The following is a 22,619-nucleotide window of genomic DNA, read 5'->3' on the forward strand; positions in this document are numbered from 1 at the left end:
GGGAGGGGGGAATGTTTACTGAAGACAATTTAGATAAATCTTTGTTATTCTTAAGTTGGCAACGAAAAGTCGCTATGCGGGTGACTTTTAGACACGTGGAGATTTAATTCTAACATGAGTGCAGTCTAGAGCACCCACAGAACGTGGAAATCTTGTAATATTGTAAAACTTTTCATGGAGTCTTTGAATATCTTCTTCTGTATTCAGAAATTTTACACAGATCTAAGTTGAGCAATTGTCCTTGAAACTTTATTAATTACTTTACTTGCTGTACTTTTATGTATATTAACAAAATCACCTACGCTTATCAAAAAGATCCACTAGCGTACAATCTTTAATATCATTTCATACATTTCATATTGAAAGAGCCTGATTTATGGAAAAAATAAAGAAAAGTATAATATAAATAAATTTTATACTATTCGTATAATATTTATTATTAGTATGCACCATATTGTGCAACTAGTTAATTAGTTAAAACTAATGTAATTGAAAAATATTCTACGTATGTCACTTAATTTATATGACGTATATTAACCAACCTTTCAGTTGGTGATTGAACAGTGTCTTGAATTTTTTCTATTAACATATGAGCTGGAGCTTTGGATAAGCGAAATCTTTGAAGAAATTCTTTTTCATCATTTTTCATCATAAATTTCAAAATGATTTGGTCTTCGTCTTACAACACGATTTTTTCTCATGTTGATATGTTTTATATTAGGTGTACAAATGAATAATCCAATTTTTTCAGCTACATTCAAGGTTTATTTTAAAAGAAAGTAAATTAAACTGTTCAATCAAAGTATTCGCCGTTGCTTTTTATAACTTTAAGCCATCTTTCAGGCAGCTGATGAATTCCATCTCGGAAAAATGTTACGTCTTTGGACACGATAAAGTCAAGCTATTTTCGGATCTCATCCACTGATTGGAAATACATATCAGACAAGGCGTGTTGCATCGACCGGAACAAGTGATAATCGGTTGTACACCTAATATTTAAAATCATATTATTAAATATTTGTAAAAGTATAAAATATTTGTTACGATATTTAATAAAGAATATTATGAAGAAAATAGTGAAAATAAAGATATTTTAAGATATATTAGAAGTGATCTATTAAAAGAGTACAAATGAATAATCCAAATTATTTTAAGCAGTTATGAAATCAATTTTAAATTGAATAGATTTTCCCGCTCTTTTGTGATTATGCAATGTTGACATATAGCTATTAAAAAGAACATATAGTTTGGCGAAAGGCCCAACATAACCTTCAAAAGTATTTAGTTCAGTACAGTCGAAAATGGCAACAGATAAGGTGCATATCCGACACTGCATTCTTTACGAATTCCAACAAGGAAAAAATGTTGCAAGAGCGTGCGAATCGATTTGTTCCTTTCTCGGCGAAGGTGTTGTATCGTACGATGTGTGCTCATTTTGGTTTAAGCGGTTTAAAAGTGGTAATTTCAGTCTAATCGACAAACAACGCCCTGGAGGCCCTCCGAAGTGCGATAATGATGATTTGGAACAACTGCCAAGCTGAGAATTCGGCACAAACACAAAAAGAGCTTGCAGAACAGTTGGGAGTAACGCAGTAAACGATTTCCAAAGGCTTACGTGAGATGGGAAAGATCCAGAAAGAAGGAAAATGGGTTCCGCATGAACTCACTGAAACCAACAAAAATCAACGAGTGACAGCGTGTCTTTCTCTTCTCAATAAGCAGCGTCGAAAGTCTTTCTTGTGGAAAATCGTTACGAGCGATGAGAAATGGATACTCTAAGACAATCCGAAACGCAGAAAGTCATGGGTAAATCCCGGCGAATCATCAAAATCGGTCGCAAAACCCAATCGCTTCGGAAAGAAGGTTCTTCTCTGCATTCGGTGGGACATCAAGGGCGTGCTTTATTATGAGTTGTTGAAACCGGGTGAAACAGTTGCTGCGGACTGCTATCAACGTCAATTAATCTGCTTGAGTCAAGAATTGGAACGAAAACGCCCGTATACTGGCAAAGGAGAACGTCCAGTGAAATTGTTGCATGGCAACGCCAGGCCACACGTTGCTTCCAATAACAAAAAACACCATAATGAGTCTTGGCTGGGACGTCTTGCAGCACGGCCGGCGTATTCACCAGACATTGCTCCATCCGATTATCACTTGTTCCGGTCGATGCAACACGCCTTGTCCGATATGCACTTCCAATCAGTGGATGAGATCCGAAAATAGTTTGATGACTTTATCGTGTCCAAAGACGTAACATTTTTCCGAAATGGAATTCATCAGCTGCCTGAAAGGTGGCTTAAAGTTATAGAAAGCAACGGCGATTACTTTGATTGAACAATTTAATTTACTTTCTTTTAAAATAAACCTTGAATGTAGCTGAAAAAATTGAATTATTCACTTGTACACCTAATATAATAATAGAGACACTATATGGTAACGATGTTTATTAATCTATTAAATGACATTTAAATGGTCGTCATTCATAGTTTGGTTAAACTATATTTTAAACTACATTTTATTTTGATCTATCTATTGAAAAACAGTCTATTGCTTTTGAATAGAGTTCAAACTTCGATCTAAATTTAAACCTTTATTGAAAAACCGGCTCTTAATCGACATAATCAATTGATTACGCGCATTCGCGCGCGAAAGAATCGTTATTATAATCATGAATAGAAAAGTTGTCATTTTTCGTGCGAGTTTTCGAACGTATTCGTTTTGCTCAATGGGAAGATTTCGTAATATTTTATCGCATAGCTGCAGTGAACGCGTAGCCAACTAATTTAGAAGAATAAGAGATAAATGTAGAAAATTAATATAAATAATTAGTTAATAACAAATAATTGTGCGTCACATGTAAATGGATAACCCTTTAATCAGCATATGTAAATGGATAACCCTTTAATCAACAGTCGTGAAAAAAGCATAGCTGAAAACGATGCGGTTGGCCGAAAATTTATAGAAGAGAAGGTGATCCTTTATTATTGCCCTTCATTCACATATTTTATGCAATAGCTTTGTCAATAATCAATATTTTAAAGTGAGAACTAATTGATTACATTTGTCACAGTGTTGTTTAGTCGATTATAGACCCAAATTTACGTAATGTTTATTACTTAGGATATTATTTATAAAAATGTGGTCACATAGCATAATGGGTCAGCGAGAAAATAGGGTGGTAATGTAGCCTGTCACTAAAACTGTTACAACAAAAATTGATTTTGTTTAAAATAACAAAGCGTTTAGTTAAAAAAATTATATATTTATTCAAATTAAACTCTTAGAATGAGAATAATAATGAATATAACTGCGAATTTTTTATGTGAATATTGACTTACTTGTTAGGAAATACAATCTGCCAGAAAGACAGTACTGTAATACAAACAAAAGTGCAATAGTGAACTACAGATTAGAATCGACTTGTCGAATAATCACTTTGATATAAAAACCTCGGAAAGAGACAATATTTATTAGCACTCTTATGGGGCTACATTAGCAAAATCATGATATTTCATTTAACTTCGAAAGATAATTTGGAAGATATACAGCCGAATAAAATGTCAAGTAACAAATAAAATACTCAATTGTATATACTCGTATGATAATACGTTCAAGTTTAAAAATAATGGGGAAACATGTCTAATTAAATGTACTTTGAAAAACATTTTGATATGCTCGAAAGTAAAAATGCGTTATAAAAAGTGTTAGCTATTGTATATTGATATATTAGCGTTACTGCGCTAACGACGAACTGCTAAACAAATAATTCTATAATTAATAATTGGAATTCGCTACCTGATAACGAAGATATTAAGAATGATCATAATACCTACAAGGGCCATAATACCACCTTCTCCTCTAGTACCAGCGATCTACCGCGATGGTAAAGTATACGCGGGACTGGCTATACGGCAAATAAGATCTTGGAAAAGATTTGTTTATAATTACGATTCCTCTTTTAAAAAGATATGTAAATCCAATGGTTGCCTCTTTCCGTTGCTGCGATGCTGATAGGATTATCTCGAAATTCTAATTTTGATGCAAATCGTTACTTAGTTTAACTCGAGATTATCATGAGCGGCTATCGCATAGACTTCTATACAAGGTGCACGATTTATCTGAAGACATTGAAATATCTCGAGAACTATGCATTGGATAAAAAAAAGTGGTTAATGAAAGTTGTTAGTCTCGAAGGGGGACATCCAATGATACCAAACTCGACCTCCCACCCCACCCCCTGGGGGTGGGGGTTGGGGGCAACTTTGAAATCTTAAATGGAAACCCCCATTTTTTATGGCAGATACGGATTCTACGCCACAAAATACGTAAATTTTGTCCGAAACTTTTTTTTTGATTCGCGATAGATGGCGCTGTAATCGCAAAAAATTATATTTTCCGCAATTCTCCAGAAATGATCATTGGATTGAGAAATAAAAAATACCTGTTCAATATTTTTAAAGAACATAATAAAAGTTATTCCCCCCCCCATCCTCTCGGGGTAGGGTGGGTGATAACGTTCAAATCTCAAATGGGGACCCACATTTTTCATTGCAGAATTAGATTGTACGTGAAATTTTTATTGAAACAATTTTTTTCATTGAAACAATTTTTTATAATAAGCCGTAGTTCGCCATACACCCACAGTGGCGCGTCGAGCAGTTCTCTCTTCGATTCGGGTTCCCATTTCAGATTTGAACGTTACCACTCACCCTACCCCGAGAGGATGGGGGGGGAATAACTTTTATTATGTTCTTTAAAAATATTGAACAGGTATTTTTTATTTCTCAATCCAATGATCATTTCTGGAGAATTGCGGAAAATATAATTTTTTGCGATTACAGCGCCATCTATCGCGAATCAAAAAAAAAGTTTCGGACAAAATTTACGTATTTTGTGGCGTAGAATCCGTATCTGCCATAAAAAATGGGGGTTTCCATTTAAGATTTCAAAGTTGCCCCCAACCCCCACCCCCAGGGGGTGGGGTGGGAGGTCGAGTTTGGTATCATTGGATGTCTCCTTTCGAGACTAACAACTTTCATTAACCACTTTCTTTTATCCAATGCATAGTTCTCGAGATATTTCAATGTCTTCAGATAAATCATGCACCCTGTATACTAATCACACTACTGAAATTTTCTGTGTACATGCCTCAGATGGAGGGGGTTACAGGACGTCATATTATTTCGTTTTTATTCATATATAAACCACACTGACAATCTCTCTCTCCTAAAGTCAATATTATAATTTATAATACAAAATATAATGAAACATTTGGAAATACCAAAGAAAGCACACGTGTTAATAAGTAATAAAAATCCAGATTATATAAAAGAAGAAAACAAAATATATATATAAAAAAATATGAGATGAATATATGTAGTTTTCAATAAAATGAAACATGATGCACTATTTCGCTGATTAGAGTAGTTTTGTGCACATATTATGCACATTCCAGATTACATGGTACTTATCTTCGACAAGCACCCTATTCTCTAGGGTGAATAGTTAAGCTGTTTTTTCAGTACTGAAAATCTATAATTTATGTATAATATATTATACAGGATGTCCGGGATCTTTTGGAAACGAAAAATTATGAAGATTAATCAGATCAAATTGAGAAGAAAAATCAAGTAGTGTTTTATAAAAATCGTAATAGTTATTAAGTTATTGATTGAAATAGTATATGAATATATACAGGGTGAGGAAAAAATACCGAGACCCCGAAATATATCGAAAATATAATTTTTATGAAAAAACGTTTCAGACAAAAGTTGTAGGGTTTCAAGTAACGCATTACACAGCAATATTAGTATGACCTTGAATAACATTGTTAAGGTCTCGTGAAGGTCTCATCTTAAATTTCTTAAATGGAATCCCCTGTTTTTCATTACATATTCTTGTAGCTTATCTCGAGAGCCTTCTATAACTGAGCACTAACTGAAACACTGTAACTGAATGCTTTTTCCTTAAGTATTTTGCAAGTTACAAGATTTTAAAGTTACAGTACCGCCAGCATTAGCATTACCCAAGCTGTAACTTGTGGAGGTTGTATGCCTGCGCGATTTCGATTTTCTCTTAAAATTCGAAATGAAAGGAATATTAAATATTTCGATTTTCGAATTCGAGCAACAGTTAAGAAACAGTACGTATTAGCTATCGTCACTTGCATTTCATTTAGTCATTATTCTTCAGCATTGTTTTTAGAAAAACTTTGAATTGATCCAAGTATTAATTTATTCGGTTTGACTAGTTCTTCCGCTTGTCAATATGCTACGTCTTTCAGAGCGAGAATGCATATCTCTTCTGATGATGAGAGGATGGAGTGATCGATTAAAGTCGTATAATGATGTAAAGCAGCTTTTTAATGAAACATTTCGTGATCAAGATACTGCCATTTCAAAATCTACTATTGAGAAACCAATAAAGCGTTTTGAGGAAACTGATAGTGTGAAAAATCGTGCAATATCAGGTAGACCTGCATCAGCAACAAATACAGAAAAATTATTAGATGTTTTACAATCCTTCATCGAAAATCCGCATCAAGGCCATACTGATTTGATTGCTGTCTAATGCTTGAAACCTTAAAACTATTGTCTGAAACATTTTTTCATAAAAATTATGTTTTTCGATATATTTCGAGGTCCCGGTATTTTTTCCTCACCCTATATGAATAAAAATCCACATCTAGAAGCTCTTTTAATTAATAATGTAAAAATTTGCGTATTTATTTGCAAAATGGTAAAGAACTTTTTTGTTCAGAATGATCTAATCTACAATTATATGACGGCTATTGTGCCTAGTGATAGGTTCAGGGTTCAAAGCTCAATTTATCTATATGTAATACTACTGCTGGACATAATAGCCATATAATTGTAGATTAGGTAATTCTGAATAAAAAGGTCCTTTACTATTTTGCAAATAAGTATGCAAATTTTCAAGTTATCAATTAAAAGAGCCTCTAGATGTGATCATTTTCAATCATTAATAACTTAATAACTATTGCGATTTTTGCAAAATGGTACTTGAGTTTTTTTCCCAGTTTGATCTGATTAATCTTCATAATTTTTCGTTTGAGAATCCCGGGCACTCTGTGAGATTTACGATATTAACGTTGGATGTCGGAACGCAATCTTAATCCTTTAACTGCTGAGATATTAAATGACCAGTATGATCCTCTTTGCTGAGTTATTTTTACAATTATAAAATATTTTATAATGATAAGAGATGGAACTATATGCCCGCTCAATTCAAATGCTTTTTACAAACTAAATTAAATGGGTATTACACATTGAAAGTCCAAATCAAGTAAACTCGATCGTAGCAAGGCCGCCATTTTTTCCACACTCGAGTTATCTCGACCGTAGCAGTTAAAAGGTTAATAATATATGGAATTTAATATATGGAAGTCTGTAGGCTGTCATCATGGAAGTTCCGCGTTTCGATTAAAAAGGTTAATAGTCTGTCACATGAGACAAGACATCGACGTATCACTATGTACAAACAGAGTGCATTTATCTATCGAGAGATTCGTTTGAGAAAATTACTATGTACTTCAGCAATTGATAATGTAAAGAAGTTAATATGCAGGTTGATAATAATTAACTAAATGGCTCGCGCTATAGTGATATCGCGAATCTGTGATGATCCAACGGCATCTCGATAAAAGTCTTGAATGTGAGGAATCACTCGATATATTTATAACGTTAGGGAAATGGTTAATATAGGAATGAAGTGATTTTTTGGAATTTTTCGTTTTCTTTTTAGTTTTAATTTCTATGTCTGATACTCGTTTATATTCTTCAGTGTCCCATCGAGTATAAAAATTCAAATGGCCGGTGTCGGTGAAACGCGCGCGATTCGCGCGTGGCCAATGAGAGAATACTTCTCTTGAACGCGTCGTAAATAGCGTCGTAAAGCTAACATTAATATTCCTCGGGTCACAGGGAAATGCTCGCGGGACGCAGTGCTGTCTTGTGGCGCAACATCTAAGAGGATAGATAAGCAACATCCTTTAGCGTGAAGACGAGATACCTAGCTTGGAGATCAACTTGACTAACCACTGCTCTTGCGATTCAGGGTAATTTATCACGGTCGAGCGACAGCCGAAAGCTTCCACGACATTACTCAGAACGACTCTCTCCTCCCTCTCTCTTTCCCCCCGCCTTCCCCCTTCCCCTTCTCACGCCTTTTTTTACCTTCGCTCGGCGAATTTGTCCGCAACTCCGATGTAATAAGTCGACAAGGTGTATAGTCGCGAGATCATTACTCCGGAATTATCCGAATGCCCATAACTTCTCCTCGCTAAAACTCCGGCCCGCGCGGAGCCGAAATTCCGACTGGGGGAATTCCAGCGGCATTTTCGGGATTTCTCCGCTATTCGGCGGTTACCCCGCACCCGTAGTTATCTCGCATCGTGGCCTACCTTGCATATCAGCAGGGGATTACGCGGGTACACGAACTGCGTTCGGCGTCGGTTGCCCGATCTCTCTTGCGTCGGCTGAGTGCGGTTGTCCGGTGATCCCGGGGTATAATAATTCGAGGATGAACTGTTGCGAGACCCGTTGAAGGAGGTTGACCTGCCGTACCGCGTATAAACATGCCTACCGGCTGATGCCACTTGTGCGTATATTGAAACAGCTACCGCTACATTTTATCAGGCAACTCGCCCGCACCCTCCACTCGCGGCGATACATTTCCCTTGGCTCTTTATACGCGAACGAAGACAGTTACCTAGCCGTATTAAATAATAATACCTTCCACGGGGGATGGTCTGCGTTTTGTATTTGCTCGGGTTGTGTCTGAGGGAATTATTCGCGATTGCTTGCAAAAAACCTCTTTAGAGCATTAACTTCTTCTTCGCGGAGTGAATGCGCAGTTTTATTAAGCCATCCTTTATACGCTTCGACATAAAACCACTAGCACTTCACTTGGCTCGGAGAAGCCCCTCAAGATAGTTTTTGCCTGGACGTAATTGGCGAGCCATTATCTATAAACAAAGACATTACTGGATTTTCTGACTATTCGAGTCGAGTTCGACTAATCGAATCGAAAAGGAGACGCTGCTGCGGGTTCTTATTTTTATTATATCATCGCATATATCCGGAGACAGAGGGATGAAAATGAATTTTTTTTAAATAACATTGTCCTACGTTAAATTACGATCAGGGATTTGTTATATTATTATCTAGAACAACGGGCGATATGCATTGTATAAAAAGCAATGTAATTTTCGTGTTCTACGATGAAACATAATTTGCGTTAACAATATGCGCGCGATATTTAACAAAGCGTGAGTGAAAAATTAATGCTTAACAGAATTCCCGTCATTAACCGATGTTTTTGGCGAGAGTAATATTTTCATGCAAACAAGCGAATAATAATAAGCGCGGTATGCCTTTAATCAATATTCTACAATCATCTCCCTATTACGCAACTTTAGCGAGCGATTTACGATGGTAACGTAATTATGCGCAATGAAATTCCATTCGAGCCGAATTATTAATTACACGGCTTGTCAGAACGAAACTCGATCGAACTTCACCCTCTTTTTCTCTTCCTTTTAATTCAATAACCTTAACTTAAGTTTTAAACATTTTAATAACGCATACACGCGCGGTGTTTCTGTTTCAGGCTGAAATATGGAGTGTCTTTATCGCAATTCTGAGAAAAAGCGTCAGAAACTTACAAGCATGTACGGACGTGAGTCTCATAGAACACGTCCTGCACCGATTATCTCGTGCGGAAACTGTTGTCGCCGGTAAGTAAATATTTGTTTTAAGTTCGGCGCCGCGCTGTCACTGATTAAAGTCGAAAATAATTCACTGCATTTCCGCAAAGTTATCGTGTGTGATGGACTTCTGTATTTTGTAATTGGGACAGCAATTACTTATCACGCGCACGATACGTGTGAACTTTTGTTATTTCCCCGTCGTTTCCTTCTATAATTATACAATTAATTACATCACTTAATAGCATCTAAATTATCGCTTGTACGCTGCGACAGATTTATTAATCGACATGCTGGGAGTGCTGGCGAGCTACAGTATAACGGTGAAAGAATTGAAACTTTTGTTTGGTGCTATGAAAGCTGTCAAGGGAAAATGGGTAAGAATGATTTGAAAGTCACTCGGTAGTCACACGTCGGATAACCGAATTAATTATTTCATCGTAAGAATATACTGGCGCTTATTGATGGCGTTCGATATTTTTCGCAGCCACGACATTCGGCGAAACTGCTAAACGTCCTTCGCCAAATGCCACAGCGAAATGGGCCCGATGTATTTTTCAGTTTCCCTGGTAGAAAAGGGTCGGTAAGTTGGTTTCTCTCTTCTTATTCGCCTTTATACTTTAGAACAGATACTTTTTACTTTACGACATCCCGGAGGACGTCGTTCGATCCTAAACTCTATCAAAGTTCCGATAAGAGAATTTACCTTGGCTCGCAAGATTCCGCGTGCATTTTCGAAATCAATCACGGCAAGGAACTTCCCTAAACATCGTTATCGCATGCGCGATCAAGCTACACGTATCTGCTGTAGGACGTAACACAGGTGGAGCGGCGCAAGATAAGAAATGCGATTAATAAAAAAAAAGTACAAATACTTATTAGATATCGAACGGTATTTTAGGCATTTCTAAGAAAATATTACAAATGACTTAAAATCTTTTCATAAAGTAGCAAAATACAATTAAGACCACAAGCGTTCAAGCTTTTCAACTATATGTTGTGTACTTGGGCGTATGCTATTAATTTGTTAATTTATTTTCACGATAAAGTTGCTGGTTACTAATCGAAACATTCACCTTATTCAAAGACAAAAGGAATCTGCAGTACTTATTAGGAGATTGAATCAATTCTGGTCCCTAGCAATAGATGGCTTTAGTAACAAGTTAATGGTTAGTACGAATGTTGAAATCTAGCAACACTGAAAGATTTGACATTTCTCTATGACAGACACATGACAGTTTGCGCGCTATTGTTACTGATAGTTTCATTGTTTATATGCATCTAAAATGGATCGTAAAAAATTGCATTTTCGACATTCATTACTTTTCTTGTTTGTTTTGAAAAATTGACAACTGAAGCTCATGAAATTCTTGTTGCAATTTATGGTGATCAAGTTCTATCGTATTCTAACTGCAAATTTTGATTTCAACGATTCAAAAGTGATGATTTTGATTTGAGTGACAAAGAACGTACTGCTCAACCAAAAAAGATTCGAAGATTCTGAATTGCAAGCACTATTGAAGAACATTGCTAAAACGGAAAAACAATTGGCTGAACAACTTAATGTCGATAAATCAACAATTTCTAAACGCCTATACGCCATGGGAAAAATTCAAAACGAAGGAAAATGAGTTCCACATGAATTGAGTGAAAGTGTCATTGTAAATCGTTTGAATATCGTCATATCTTTGCTTGCCAGACAAGAAAAAATAATTTTTTGTGGCGAATTGTAACTGGAGATGAAAAGTGGATTTATTTTGATAATCTAAAGCGAAAAAAATCATGGATTGATCCAAGACAGCCATCAACATCAACACCAACACCAAAAGGGAACATTCACGGTTACAGAGTAATGTTGCTCTACATTTGGTGCATGAAACAGTTATGGGGGAGAGATACCAGCAACAATTGAACAAATTTAATGATGAATTGATGCAAAAAAGGCCAGCGTTAGCTAGCAATAGACGCAAAGTGATTCTTCTGCACGATAATACTCGTCCACATGTTGCTTCAGTCATTAAACAAACATTGTTGGAACTCGAATGGGAAATCCTTCCGCACCCAATATACTCTCCAGACCTAGCAGTATCTGATTACCATGTATTCTGATCGATGCAACACGCTTTGGCAGATAGACACTTCAATAATTACGAGGATGTGCAAAAATGGGATCCGATTGGATCGCTTCGAAAAACAGATCGTTCTATCGTTGCGGAATCGCTATGTTGCCAGAAAGATGGGAAAAAATCACAGCTAACGAATATTTACGAACGGGAAATATTTAGATTGATGTAAATTTGATCATTTCTTTAAAATATAGAGAAAAATATGTTGACGAAATAAAACCAGAATTAATTTAACTTCTTAATAATAACAAAAGATAATCGTTCAATTTTTAGTCTATAATTTGGCTGCCAGGCTATGAAAAGAAAAGAAACAGAATAAGAAAATAATGAAATTAAGAATGATTGGCTGAATATCGTTCTGCTTAACTCGGAAGTCGTCGCTAAGATTGATTTATCCTGTCGCTTGATTTATCTTTGTTTGTCACGCGTTTCGCGCGTGAATTTTAATTTCATGAGATATTTTGACGAGAGAATTTGTTTCGTGTCTTCCACAGGCGATTGTCTTGCCGCCGCTGGCAAAGTGGCCGCACGAGAATGGATTTACCTTCACCACATGGTTCCGCCTAGATCCTATCAACTCTGTTAATATCGAACGCGAAAAACCGTACCTCTACTGGTAAGTGGCTCTCATATCAAGTACTCTCGCGAAAGCACCCTCTCCAGGTGGAGCAGGCAGCCCTAAAGAATCACCTATGTTTCTCAACTTCGAAGAAAACGCTGAGACCTTTCAATTGAATCTCCTCATTAAGGGAACGATTTTGTTTGCACATACAACTGCGGAAAGAACAATGCTTCGGAATTACGGGCTGTTCCTCACGATTTAGTCTAACATAACACCCGCGTAGAGATGATTTAACTGTTTCCATTCATGTTTCTCACTTCCGTCGCTCCTCTCTCTCTCTCTCTCTCTCTTTTCTCTCGGTCTCTTTAAAGAATAAAAGGTAGAAGTAGGGCAACAACAAAGGGGGGAGAAGGGGTGCATAAGCGAAGCGGCTTCGTCGTGAGAATATGAAAGAAATAATGCCCCGTCATTATTTTAGCTTTAAAACAAGCAAAGGAGTAGGATACTCTGCGCATTTCGTAGGGAACTGCTTAGTCCTTACTTCTATGAAAGTAAAAGGCAAGGGCTTCCAACATTGTGTCAAATATGAATTTCAGCCACGAAAGGTACGCTATTAGATACGCTATTTAACTAATGCTTTTCGAGTTGTTGACGTGCGCCTAATACGTTCTTGCGCTAAAGTTTCGCCTAGTTTACGGTTTGATTAATAATGAATCACGCTTTATGTGGGAGTAATATCAATACACAACAGCCGATGACATTCACCTTTGTGTGTTTCGCAGTGGTATATGATTGCGGTAGTGTATATATACAATAGGTGGACGAAAAGTGAAATTAAGTGTCTGGTTAACGGTCAATTGGCATCGAGCACGGAAATGGCATGGTTCGTCTCGACGAATGACGTAAGTAAGCCCCATACCGTACGCACTGTACGTAACGGTAATCGCTTTTCTCTCGCTAATAACGATCCGAGGGAAGATAACGCGTGTCCCTGTTTGCAGCCCTTCGACAAATGCTACATCGGAGCGACCCCCGAACTGGACGAGGAGCGCGTATTTTGTGGACAAATGAGTGCGATATATTTGTTCAGCGAAGCGCTGACGACGCATCAGATATGCGCGATGCACAGACTGGGACCGGGATATAAGGTATAAATCTTTAATCGATCGCGCAGATGCGCTCGTTTCGCATTCATGGACGTCGTATCGTTCATTCATCGGCTGTCTTCTCTTTTCTCTGTTTCCCCGCCGGTTCCGCGTGAGCAGAGCCAGTTTCGTTTCGACAACGAGTGCTACTTGAATCTGCCCGACAATCATAAAAGGGTGAGTGACCAGGATCTCACGAGCATGGTGGACCAAAGTATGCAAATTGTAAGCATTTTGATTTTATTTTCCCCCGTTAACATATGATTTGTACTTCGTTAATTAATCTGTTACTGCGTACGAGTTCGTCTGAGGTAATTACCCAAATTACAAACGCACCTTCTCGGTGGTCGTTGCGACCGATGGGAGTTCATATGTTGATTTGCTTTATATTATTTATTTGTTATACCATATCGGACAAGCGTGCGATATTGTAATTACGAAATCTTGTGTCTGTATTAATGCCTGTTAATTAATATTAATTCCGTGTCTACTATTTGTGTTCCCTCCCTCGAATGCTTATCTCTCCCTTAATTAGTGGATGCCGTTTCTCGCATAGCGAGCGTAAGTTATATGTAGTGCATTTTTGTTGTAATATCGCTTTGATTTCACGTATAACATGCCTTTATGTTTTCCTTTTCCTTTTTTTCGTACGATCTGATTTAACACCAATGGGTTTTTCCCCTTTTAATTGGTGGTACGTAGACCGCGGTCATATGGATCACGAAGAGGCGTTGTTGTTTGATTGTTGTTGATCTTGCGCGAGATATGTCTATGTGTGTTTCCCTTGTGTGTATCTTATTGTGTAGTTACTACTGAGAATCCCAAATATTATACGCCAATGAGATCGATAACTGACTTATTCGTAGAACATTCACCTCGATCCACAGTAATATCTGTTTGCGAACGATTTACATTACAATGCGATAAACATGTATCAAGATATTCCCAGTCGAACGGACAAAACCGTCGCTTACTCAAATGTGTACGCGGTATTTCCAGGTACTTTACGATGGGAAGCTGTCGAATGCAATTGTGTTCATGTACAATCCGGTAGCGACGGACTCGCAGCTCTGTTTGCAGAGTGCACCGAAAGGCAACGTCTCCTATTTTGTACATACACCGCACGCTCTCATGCTACAGGTATATAGTTCAATAATATTATTTACGATCTTGACCAGAGGCGAGTTTATGCACCGTGAGACACGTACAGTTACATGCGAGCGCTTCTTATTCCCTTGACGCTTCATTCGTTACCTTCGCCTCACGAAGGGCGCGCGAAAGGCGAGATAAATTGCAGACACATGGCGCACTAAAATCTACAGGACATCGTTGTTTCGGCTTTCAGGATGTCAAGGCGGTCATAACGCATTCGATTCACAGCACGTTAAACTCGATAGGCGGCATACAAGTGTTGTTCCCATTATTCTCGCAGTTGGACATGCCTTACGACTGCATAGCACCGAACGACGTTAAGCGCGATCCGACGTTATGGTAAATCCTGATACTAATTGTTGTCATATGTACCTCGAGAAGTCACGCGCGCGCGCCTATCTGTGAGAGTCGTGGGGTCGTTAACGAGTGATATTCACGCCGCTTTTCGCAGTTCGAAACTGCTCGGATTCATCTGCGACCTGGTGGAGAGTTCTCAGACGGTTCAACAACACATGGTGCAAAACAGAGGATTTCTGGTGATCAGTTTCATGCTGCAGAAAGCAAGCAGGGATCATCTCACCACCGAGGTCCTGGCGTCCTTCTTGGAGCTCACGAAGCATTTGGTGACTTGCCTCAGCGCAAACAGCGATCTGCTGCTGAAACAGGTACCGATCTGTTAACCGATCAATTGACGAGATTGTCGAATTACTAATTAATATTCTGTTGTCGTTGATATGGTAAATTTTTATAGAAGGAAATTTTTATAGAAGGAAAATTGAATAGAGCACTTTTGGCGAGAATAACTTGAAAATCAGTTGAAGATCACAAAACGATGTGTAATGTTGCGTCGCAACGATTTATTCATATCTTCGAGGAATATTTAATATTTTATCATTTGTTTATTAAATTCCTGCGTGTGACTTATGCAAAAGCAAACCTTTATCCACTCATACATCTGGCAATATCTCTTCTCATATTTATATAACTTTTTTCTTTCGCCTTTTGTATATTCTATCGACTATCCGAAAAATCTGGATTACGTTCATTTGATCAGTTGAACTGTTAACGCCGACGCATCCTGTTCCACCAATTCGCTACGTAATGCAATAGCTTTCTCGCTTTTGTCACGATTGCTCCTATTGAAATGTTCGAAGATGTTTCTTTTCCTTTTTTTTTTTTACATGCGTCTTAATGTATGTGTTTAATGTGCATTTTGTTTTGTGCTCTTGAGACTGTCAAAGGCTTTTCCACAAAGCCTCTCGAGCATGTGACCATTCACTTTCTTCGATCATTGTTATGTTATCCGAACTTTGGATCGCATGCAATCTACCGACTTTTGAGCTTCCTGATTTAAGAAAGTGCCTACGCTAAGTATTTTGTTCACAATGTGTCGCTTTCACATCGAAATTTATGATCCTTGTTTTGCGACGTTCAAAATGTCTCCTATATTTCTGCTATTATATAAAAAACGAATTATGTTTTTGTATCTTCGAATATGCACTTCCTCTCTTTCTCTTCTTTTTACATTTTCTGTTATCAAAACGCTGTTACACGATATTTTATTTTCAACTGCTACAAATCTTTCCAACGTTTGAATAAATTCCGCTATTTAAGTATCAACCAATTTAGAATGTTTTACCAATTTGGAACGTTTGATTTATTTGGTATGAATTCGATATAAAATCTACATGGCTGTGTTTTACTCATAAATAACCTTTTATAATGTAAAATAATTAATCACGTGAATACAGTAATATTCTTTAGTATCGGAATGTACAAATCCACATGTACAGCCCCACACATTCGTTTCTCATATTCTTCCCCTCAGAATTCCAATCAACATGAATGCACGAGCATCTATTTGCACTCATAACGTTTCATATTCAGCCACATTTCTTGTGTAATAATTGTCGTTATATGTAACAGCAATATCATCAGCAAATTGCTTTCAATCGTCTCCATAAGCTTAACGATCCGTGTTTAATATTCATCCCTTTAATTTTATATATATTATTTGTAATTGTCTACGAAGGATTTATATAATATCAATCATCATTTTGATCATACACGTATTTTTCAAAATACTATTGTATTATATCACATACACACACACACACGCACACGCACATACACATACATACATACACACAATAAATATAATCAAATCTTTCTTTATACATATACACGATGAATATTCTGGATCACCTAAGGTTATATCAATTATATAAATTAATACATCGATAAAATAATTAGCAAACAGCTCAGGAAATCATAAAGTCGGCTAGATTGGTGTGTCCGAAGAACAGGCAGATCCATGGTGATGTAGTTGTTTTATTTTTCATTTCTAACATGGCAGCTACTGGATCACGTCCTTTTTAATCCCGCTCTGTGGATATATACACCAGCGCCAGTACAAACGCGACTCTATTCGTACCTGGCCACAGAGTTTCTTAGTGACACACAGATATATTCCAATGTAAGACGCGTGTCGACAGTTTTACAAACGGTGCACACTCTCAAGTACTACTACTGGGTGGCTAATCCTCGATCCAAAAGCGGGATAACACCAAAGGGACTTGGTACGTGTCATTATAAATAGATTGAGTAACATCTCTGCGGAATGTCTATTTATTTTTGATAGACGGAAAGAAAATATAACGATAAGTTTGTACGAGGATATATTTTTCACAGATGGACCTCGCCCGCAGCAGAAAGACATCCTTACAATTCGTTCATACATTTTGTTATTTTTGAAACAACTGATAATGATCGGGAACGGAGTGAAAGACGATGAGTTGCAGAGTATTCTTAATTATCTAACAACAATGCATGAGGTAATTTTCAATCAATTAATTATTATTAAAAATTGTGATTCAAGTCGGTAAATCAATTAATTATTTATTAATATATAATATAAAATTTGATGGCGCGATGCGCTATGCATTAAGAATATTTTTTAAACTATGCGACCACTTTCAGGACGAAAATCTCCATGATGTCTTACAAATGCTCATATCTTTGATGTCGGAACATCCCTCATCGATGGTACCCGCGTTTGATGCGAAACAAGGCGTGCGAACGATTTTCAAGCTCTTGGCAGCCGAAAGCCAACTGATACGGTTGCAAGCGTTGAAATTGCTAGGATTTTTCCTCAGTCGCAGTACACACAAGTAAGTGATTCTTTGCAGATAATTTATCGTCTGTGTATGAGGAGACATATACGTCTTACAAGAAAAATATCAACATTATTTAATGCGTAGGCGAAAATATGACGTTATGAGTCCACATAATCTGTATACGTTATTGGCCGAAAGACTCTTGTTAAACGAGGAAACGCTCTCATTGCCGACATACAATGTTTTATACGAGGTTTGTTTATTATCTTCCCTTTTTTATATCGCATTAATATCCGTCTCTCTGACATTTATTTATCACAATTTCTGCTTTGCGATTGATTTCAGATTATGACAGAGCACATCAGTCAGCAAATATTGTACGCTAGACATCCCGAGCCTGAATCCCACTATCGTCTGGAGAATCCAAGTAAGCTGACAATCGATTTGTATTCATAGACAAGTCGGAGACACACTCCGTCAGGAAAGTTATTTTGTAAAAGTATCTAGTTACAGCTACAGTTTTCTTCACTGAAAAAGTAACTAGTTACAGTTATAATTATTTAGAAAGTAACGAGTCGTTACTTTTCAGTTACTTTTTTATAATAATTGTGCTATTATTTTAAATTTTGTAATTGTATAAATTCCTTCAATTTTATATAAAAGTAGTTTGTTGATCATTATATTCCTCATATTGTATATAATTTTGACAAATTACATTTATTAATTTAAATAAGCAATTGATATTTATTCTTTAAGACTATTAATAACAATTATAAGAAAGTGAATGAATTTAATGAGGATAATAAGTACTAAAAATACTAAAAATAATCTTAACATCAAAAATTAGATTTTTTCACTAAAAAATATATTAATATTTTATAAATGAAGAGTTATACTCATATGTTTTCTTAAATTTGTAGTTGAAGTTCTACTTGCATGAATAATTTTTTTGCGAGCGCAAATTTTGCAGAGAAATGCCCAGTTGTTCTCGTTTCCAAATTTTTGCTGTAACTCGAATATTTCTGCATATGCTGGCCATGGCATTTTGCAATCCTCCGAAGATTGAAATGTTTTATTCATTGCTTGAATTTTTTATATAACTGGAACCACGCATCGCATTTTACGCCGAATGCAGATTATGTTAACAAATAAAAACTGGCGACACGCGACGGAAATGTCCAATAGGCAATAATTGAAAAAATTACCAAGTTATCCTTAAATATTTCAACAAATATTAAGCAAATAAAAAAATGTTTCAGACAAAAGTTGTTCAAATTGGTGGAAAAAGACGGTGTAATAAAAAATTTGAGTTTCCATTTAAGATTTTTATGTTGATCTTGACTGGGTTTTTCAAGATCATCTCAAGGTCAAATTTATAACATCAGTAAATAGATTCTTTGAAGCCTTACAACTTTTGTTTGAAACATTTTTTTCTAAAATGTCGCGTTTACGAAAAAATCGGGTGACCCAGGTGGTCTGAAACACCCTATATATGGTAACCAACCCTCCCAATATCTTTCGCGTTTTAGTGATTCTAAAAGTAGTGGCGACACTAATTCGACAATCGAAGCAAACGGAGCAGCTGCTGGAAGTGAAGAAGCTATTCTTGTCGGACATGACGCTGTTGTGTAATAACAATCGGGAGAATCGACGGACGGTCCTGCAGATGTCTGTATGGCAGGAATGGCTCATCGCTATGGCTTACATTCACCCGAAAAATACGGAGGAGCAGAAAATATCCGACATGGTGTATTCCTTGTTCCGCATGCTTCTTCATCACGCCATCAAGCACGAATATGGCGGCTGGCGCGTATGGGTTGATACGTTAGCTATTGTACACTCCAAGGTAAATCAAACAATACACACATTGATATTTGAAGTCTTTTAAAGTTAAGAAGTTTAAATTTGGAAAGGTTCCAGATTAGATCGAAATATCTAGGCAATATTATTAATTAAACCTCTTGACTTTGGAAGATTTCAAATGTCAACATGCTTAATTTATTACACTATAAGATCCTTGCACAGGCTCTTACAGGCTCTTCGTACATTTATTTGATTTGTTATCAGTAGAGTTTTTTTTTTAATTTAGTAACCACAAGGTAAGTTGGTCGGTGGTTCAAAATATCGCTCGAAATGCCCTAACGCCCTCATGATTTTCGATCATGTAGGTCTCGTATGAGGAATTCAAGCTTCAATTTGCCCAAATGTACGAACATTACGAGCGACAAAGGTCCGACAACATTACGGACCCCGAACTGAGGCAGCAGCGGCCGATCAGCACGATTTCCGGCTGGGATCAACAGCATTCCGGCAATAACGGCTACAATAGACCATCGCCGTGGGGCAATCAGCAAAATCATGAGATACAGCACATGGAGAGAAATTACAAGGTAATTTTGCAAATTGTACAACTTCTATTTGACTTTAGCGACTATCTCATCCTCCATTTCGGTAATTCTTTGCAAATTTTATGAATGCAATTTACCCGATTCAACCGATGTAGAATAACTCGTGCCATAATAAACATGAATTAACACAATAACGTTACATCAAAATTATAATTTCCCGAGTGTAATATAACATATGTTGCATACAACAATTACATTGTTGAGTGAGAAGTTATAACACCGATATGTTATTATCACCGACAATATTACCGATTACTATCAGTTGATGTCTACTAACATACGAGCGCAAAGGGATTGAGAGAGCGTATTTGTTAACTTTGACGATATCTCGTATTGTGATGCAGGAGTTCGACGCGTCCGAGGCGAACGATCGATTAGAGGAATCCTGCAGCTGCGACCTCAACTCGATCGACAATACCGAGAGCGACGGTAGCCCGGCCATTGTGAAGTCGCACAGCGAAACCCTGGACACACTGCAATCGTGCGAAGTGGTATCGTTGGACTCCAGATTGAGCGACAAACCAGAAACGCCGACTACCGCGCGCGAGACTCACACGGAGACACCGACTATCCTTGAAGAAGCAAACAGCGAGGCTGTCTCGCTGCCAACTACGCAAGAAACCAGCGAGGTGATATCGATCGAGAGTTCCAGTGACTTCTATAGCGAAGTACACAAAATCGAGAGCTCCAGTCTCGATTCGATGATAGCTCAGGATACACCGAAGAAAGAAGAAAACACGAAGCAGGAGAAGCAGCCGATAGCTGCTGTTGAGCCCTCTTCGACCGAACAGATCAAAGAGAGCGTAAATACGACAGCTGTCGAATCTGAAAATATAAAGAAAATTATAGAAGACACCGACACGCCCAACGCAGTTTCCATGACGATTGACAAAGCCGAAAATCCTCCAGCCGCGGACGCGGAAGAAGCGGAAGCGGAAGCGACGAAGGAGGATAAACCTGTCGATGACGCAACGAATATTGCGAACGATGACAGTAACACCCCGACCAACACGGAAGATTCGATTGTGGCCGCGGCAGCGGTGGAGAATGTGACCGAGTCTGCTGATACGAAGAATGACGTCGACACCGAAGAAGACACTGTGCCAATTGTTCCTTCTGATGAGACACGAGAAGCGCTGACGGTCAAAGTCATCGAGAAGCTTCAGCTGGAGAACGACCGTGAGATAGTCGATAGCGATACGTCAGAAGCGTACTTAACGCCGACCGAGAATCAAGAGAGCTCGAGCGAGATGAGAAGTAGAACGTCCGAAGGCGAGAAAGTCGACGACGACACCGTCGACACCGTCGAGAGGAAGGACATTCCTGAGGACAAGGATGCCACCGCGCCAGAGACCGGCGAGAACGATACAGGGGAAACTGTAAAAAGTCCTAATTGCTCAACTAGCATAGTAGAAGAAAGCGGCGAGGCTCGCGCGGACGCGGTAGATCTAGAGCACGAAGCAAAGACGGAACCAATAGTAGTGAATAGTGCGTTAAGTAGTGACGAATGCGCCGCCGTGAATACTTTAACGGAGGACAAAAGTGCTGTTATTATTGATAACGACGACGCGCAGGTAAACGAGAAACACTCAAGGGAGCCGTCCACTATTTCTACTAGCGTAAGTGATAATAAACTAGACGTTCCGGCGACGACCGGCGAGGTAGAAGTAACAGATAGTGTTTGTAGTAATAGCGATGTTCAAAGTTCTGTAGATAATGTGACGCAAGTGCCAAATCCTAAACAGCAAATCCCAACAATATCTACGGTCTGTGATGCAACTAAAAGTTTATCCGTCGGTGTGCCTCAAATCGTTAGTTCTAATGTGGTTGCCAGGGACAACGCGTTATTGAATGACTTAACTCCAGATCACGTAGACACTCATCGCAGATCCAGCCTGCCGATCGTGTCCACGGACACGGTTGCAGATGACAACGGTCATGAGCCACCTTCCTTGCCTGTGCCCTTACGAAAGACATCGTCACCCCAGAAACGACCAAGGAGTGCCTCAACGTCCACGCAGGTGGATCCGAATCATTTCGGTGCGTTAACGAACCGGCTTTTTCATCTGCCTGTAGTACGCGTTATCGAAAGCGAATGTACTTCTTATTCTCGCTCGTGTCCCTTTCTCTCTTTATCGTAGAAGCTAAGAGGTCGAAGCAAGGAAATCCCTCCACACGACCGATGTTCAGTCCGGGCCCGACGCGACCTCCCTTCAGAATACCGGAATTCAAATGGTCTTACATACATCAACGACTACTATCGGACGTCCTGTTTTCCTTGGAAACCGACATTCAAGTGTGGAGAAGGTAAGAAAATACGCTCGCGCGTCGACGACGTTTGACTTTGGCAGAGTTCTATATACCAATCTCTTCATTCTCTTGC

General features: G+C 38.1%; 1 protein-coding gene across 8 annotated transcripts in view; it reads left to right on the forward strand.

Annotated features, from left to right (window-relative positions):
* rg (A kinase anchor protein rugose) overlaps nucleotides 1–22,619 on the forward strand; it is a 774,193-nt gene that overhangs the window by 628,975 nt on the left and 122,599 nt on the right. For 5 of the 8 annotated variants that reach the window (XM_025301660.1, XM_025301661.1, XM_025301665.1 and 2 more), the window contains exons 3-22: nucleotides 9,631–9,757; nucleotides 10,004–10,104; nucleotides 10,215–10,310; nucleotides 12,348–12,469; nucleotides 12,894–13,020; nucleotides 13,198–13,317; nucleotides 13,417–13,563; nucleotides 13,681–13,785; nucleotides 14,560–14,700; nucleotides 14,906–15,051; nucleotides 15,164–15,377; nucleotides 17,039–17,291; nucleotides 17,404–17,546; nucleotides 17,692–17,882; nucleotides 17,973–18,081; nucleotides 18,174–18,255; nucleotides 19,358–19,674; nucleotides 19,997–20,218; nucleotides 20,581–22,276; nucleotides 22,378–22,543. In XM_025301660.1, the coding sequence (XP_025157445.1) occupies nucleotides 9,631–9,757; nucleotides 10,004–10,104; nucleotides 10,215–10,310; nucleotides 12,348–12,469; nucleotides 12,894–13,020; nucleotides 13,198–13,317; nucleotides 13,417–13,563; nucleotides 13,681–13,785; nucleotides 14,560–14,700; nucleotides 14,906–15,051; nucleotides 15,164–15,377; nucleotides 17,039–17,291; nucleotides 17,404–17,546; nucleotides 17,692–17,882; nucleotides 17,973–18,081; nucleotides 18,174–18,255; nucleotides 19,358–19,674; nucleotides 19,997–20,218; nucleotides 20,581–22,276; nucleotides 22,378–22,543 (4,625 nt within the window). The remainder of the gene's footprint in view (nucleotides 1–9,630; nucleotides 9,758–10,003; nucleotides 10,105–10,214; nucleotides 10,311–12,347; nucleotides 12,470–12,893; nucleotides 13,021–13,197; nucleotides 13,318–13,416; nucleotides 13,564–13,680; nucleotides 13,786–14,559; nucleotides 14,701–14,905; nucleotides 15,052–15,163; nucleotides 15,378–17,038; nucleotides 17,292–17,403; nucleotides 17,547–17,691; nucleotides 17,883–17,972; nucleotides 18,082–18,173; nucleotides 18,256–19,357; nucleotides 19,675–19,996; nucleotides 20,219–20,580; nucleotides 22,277–22,377; nucleotides 22,544–22,619) is intronic. The other 3 variants (XM_025301662.1, XM_025301663.1, XM_025301664.1) reach the window with 3 other exon arrangements.

Source organism: Harpegnathos saltator, unplaced genomic scaffold (assembly GCF_003227715.2).
Source record: "Harpegnathos saltator strain DR-91 unplaced genomic scaffold, Hsal_v8.6 scaffold436, whole genome shotgun sequence".
In the NCBI taxonomy this organism is placed as follows: Eukaryota; Metazoa; Arthropoda; class Insecta; order Hymenoptera; family Formicidae; genus Harpegnathos; species Harpegnathos saltator.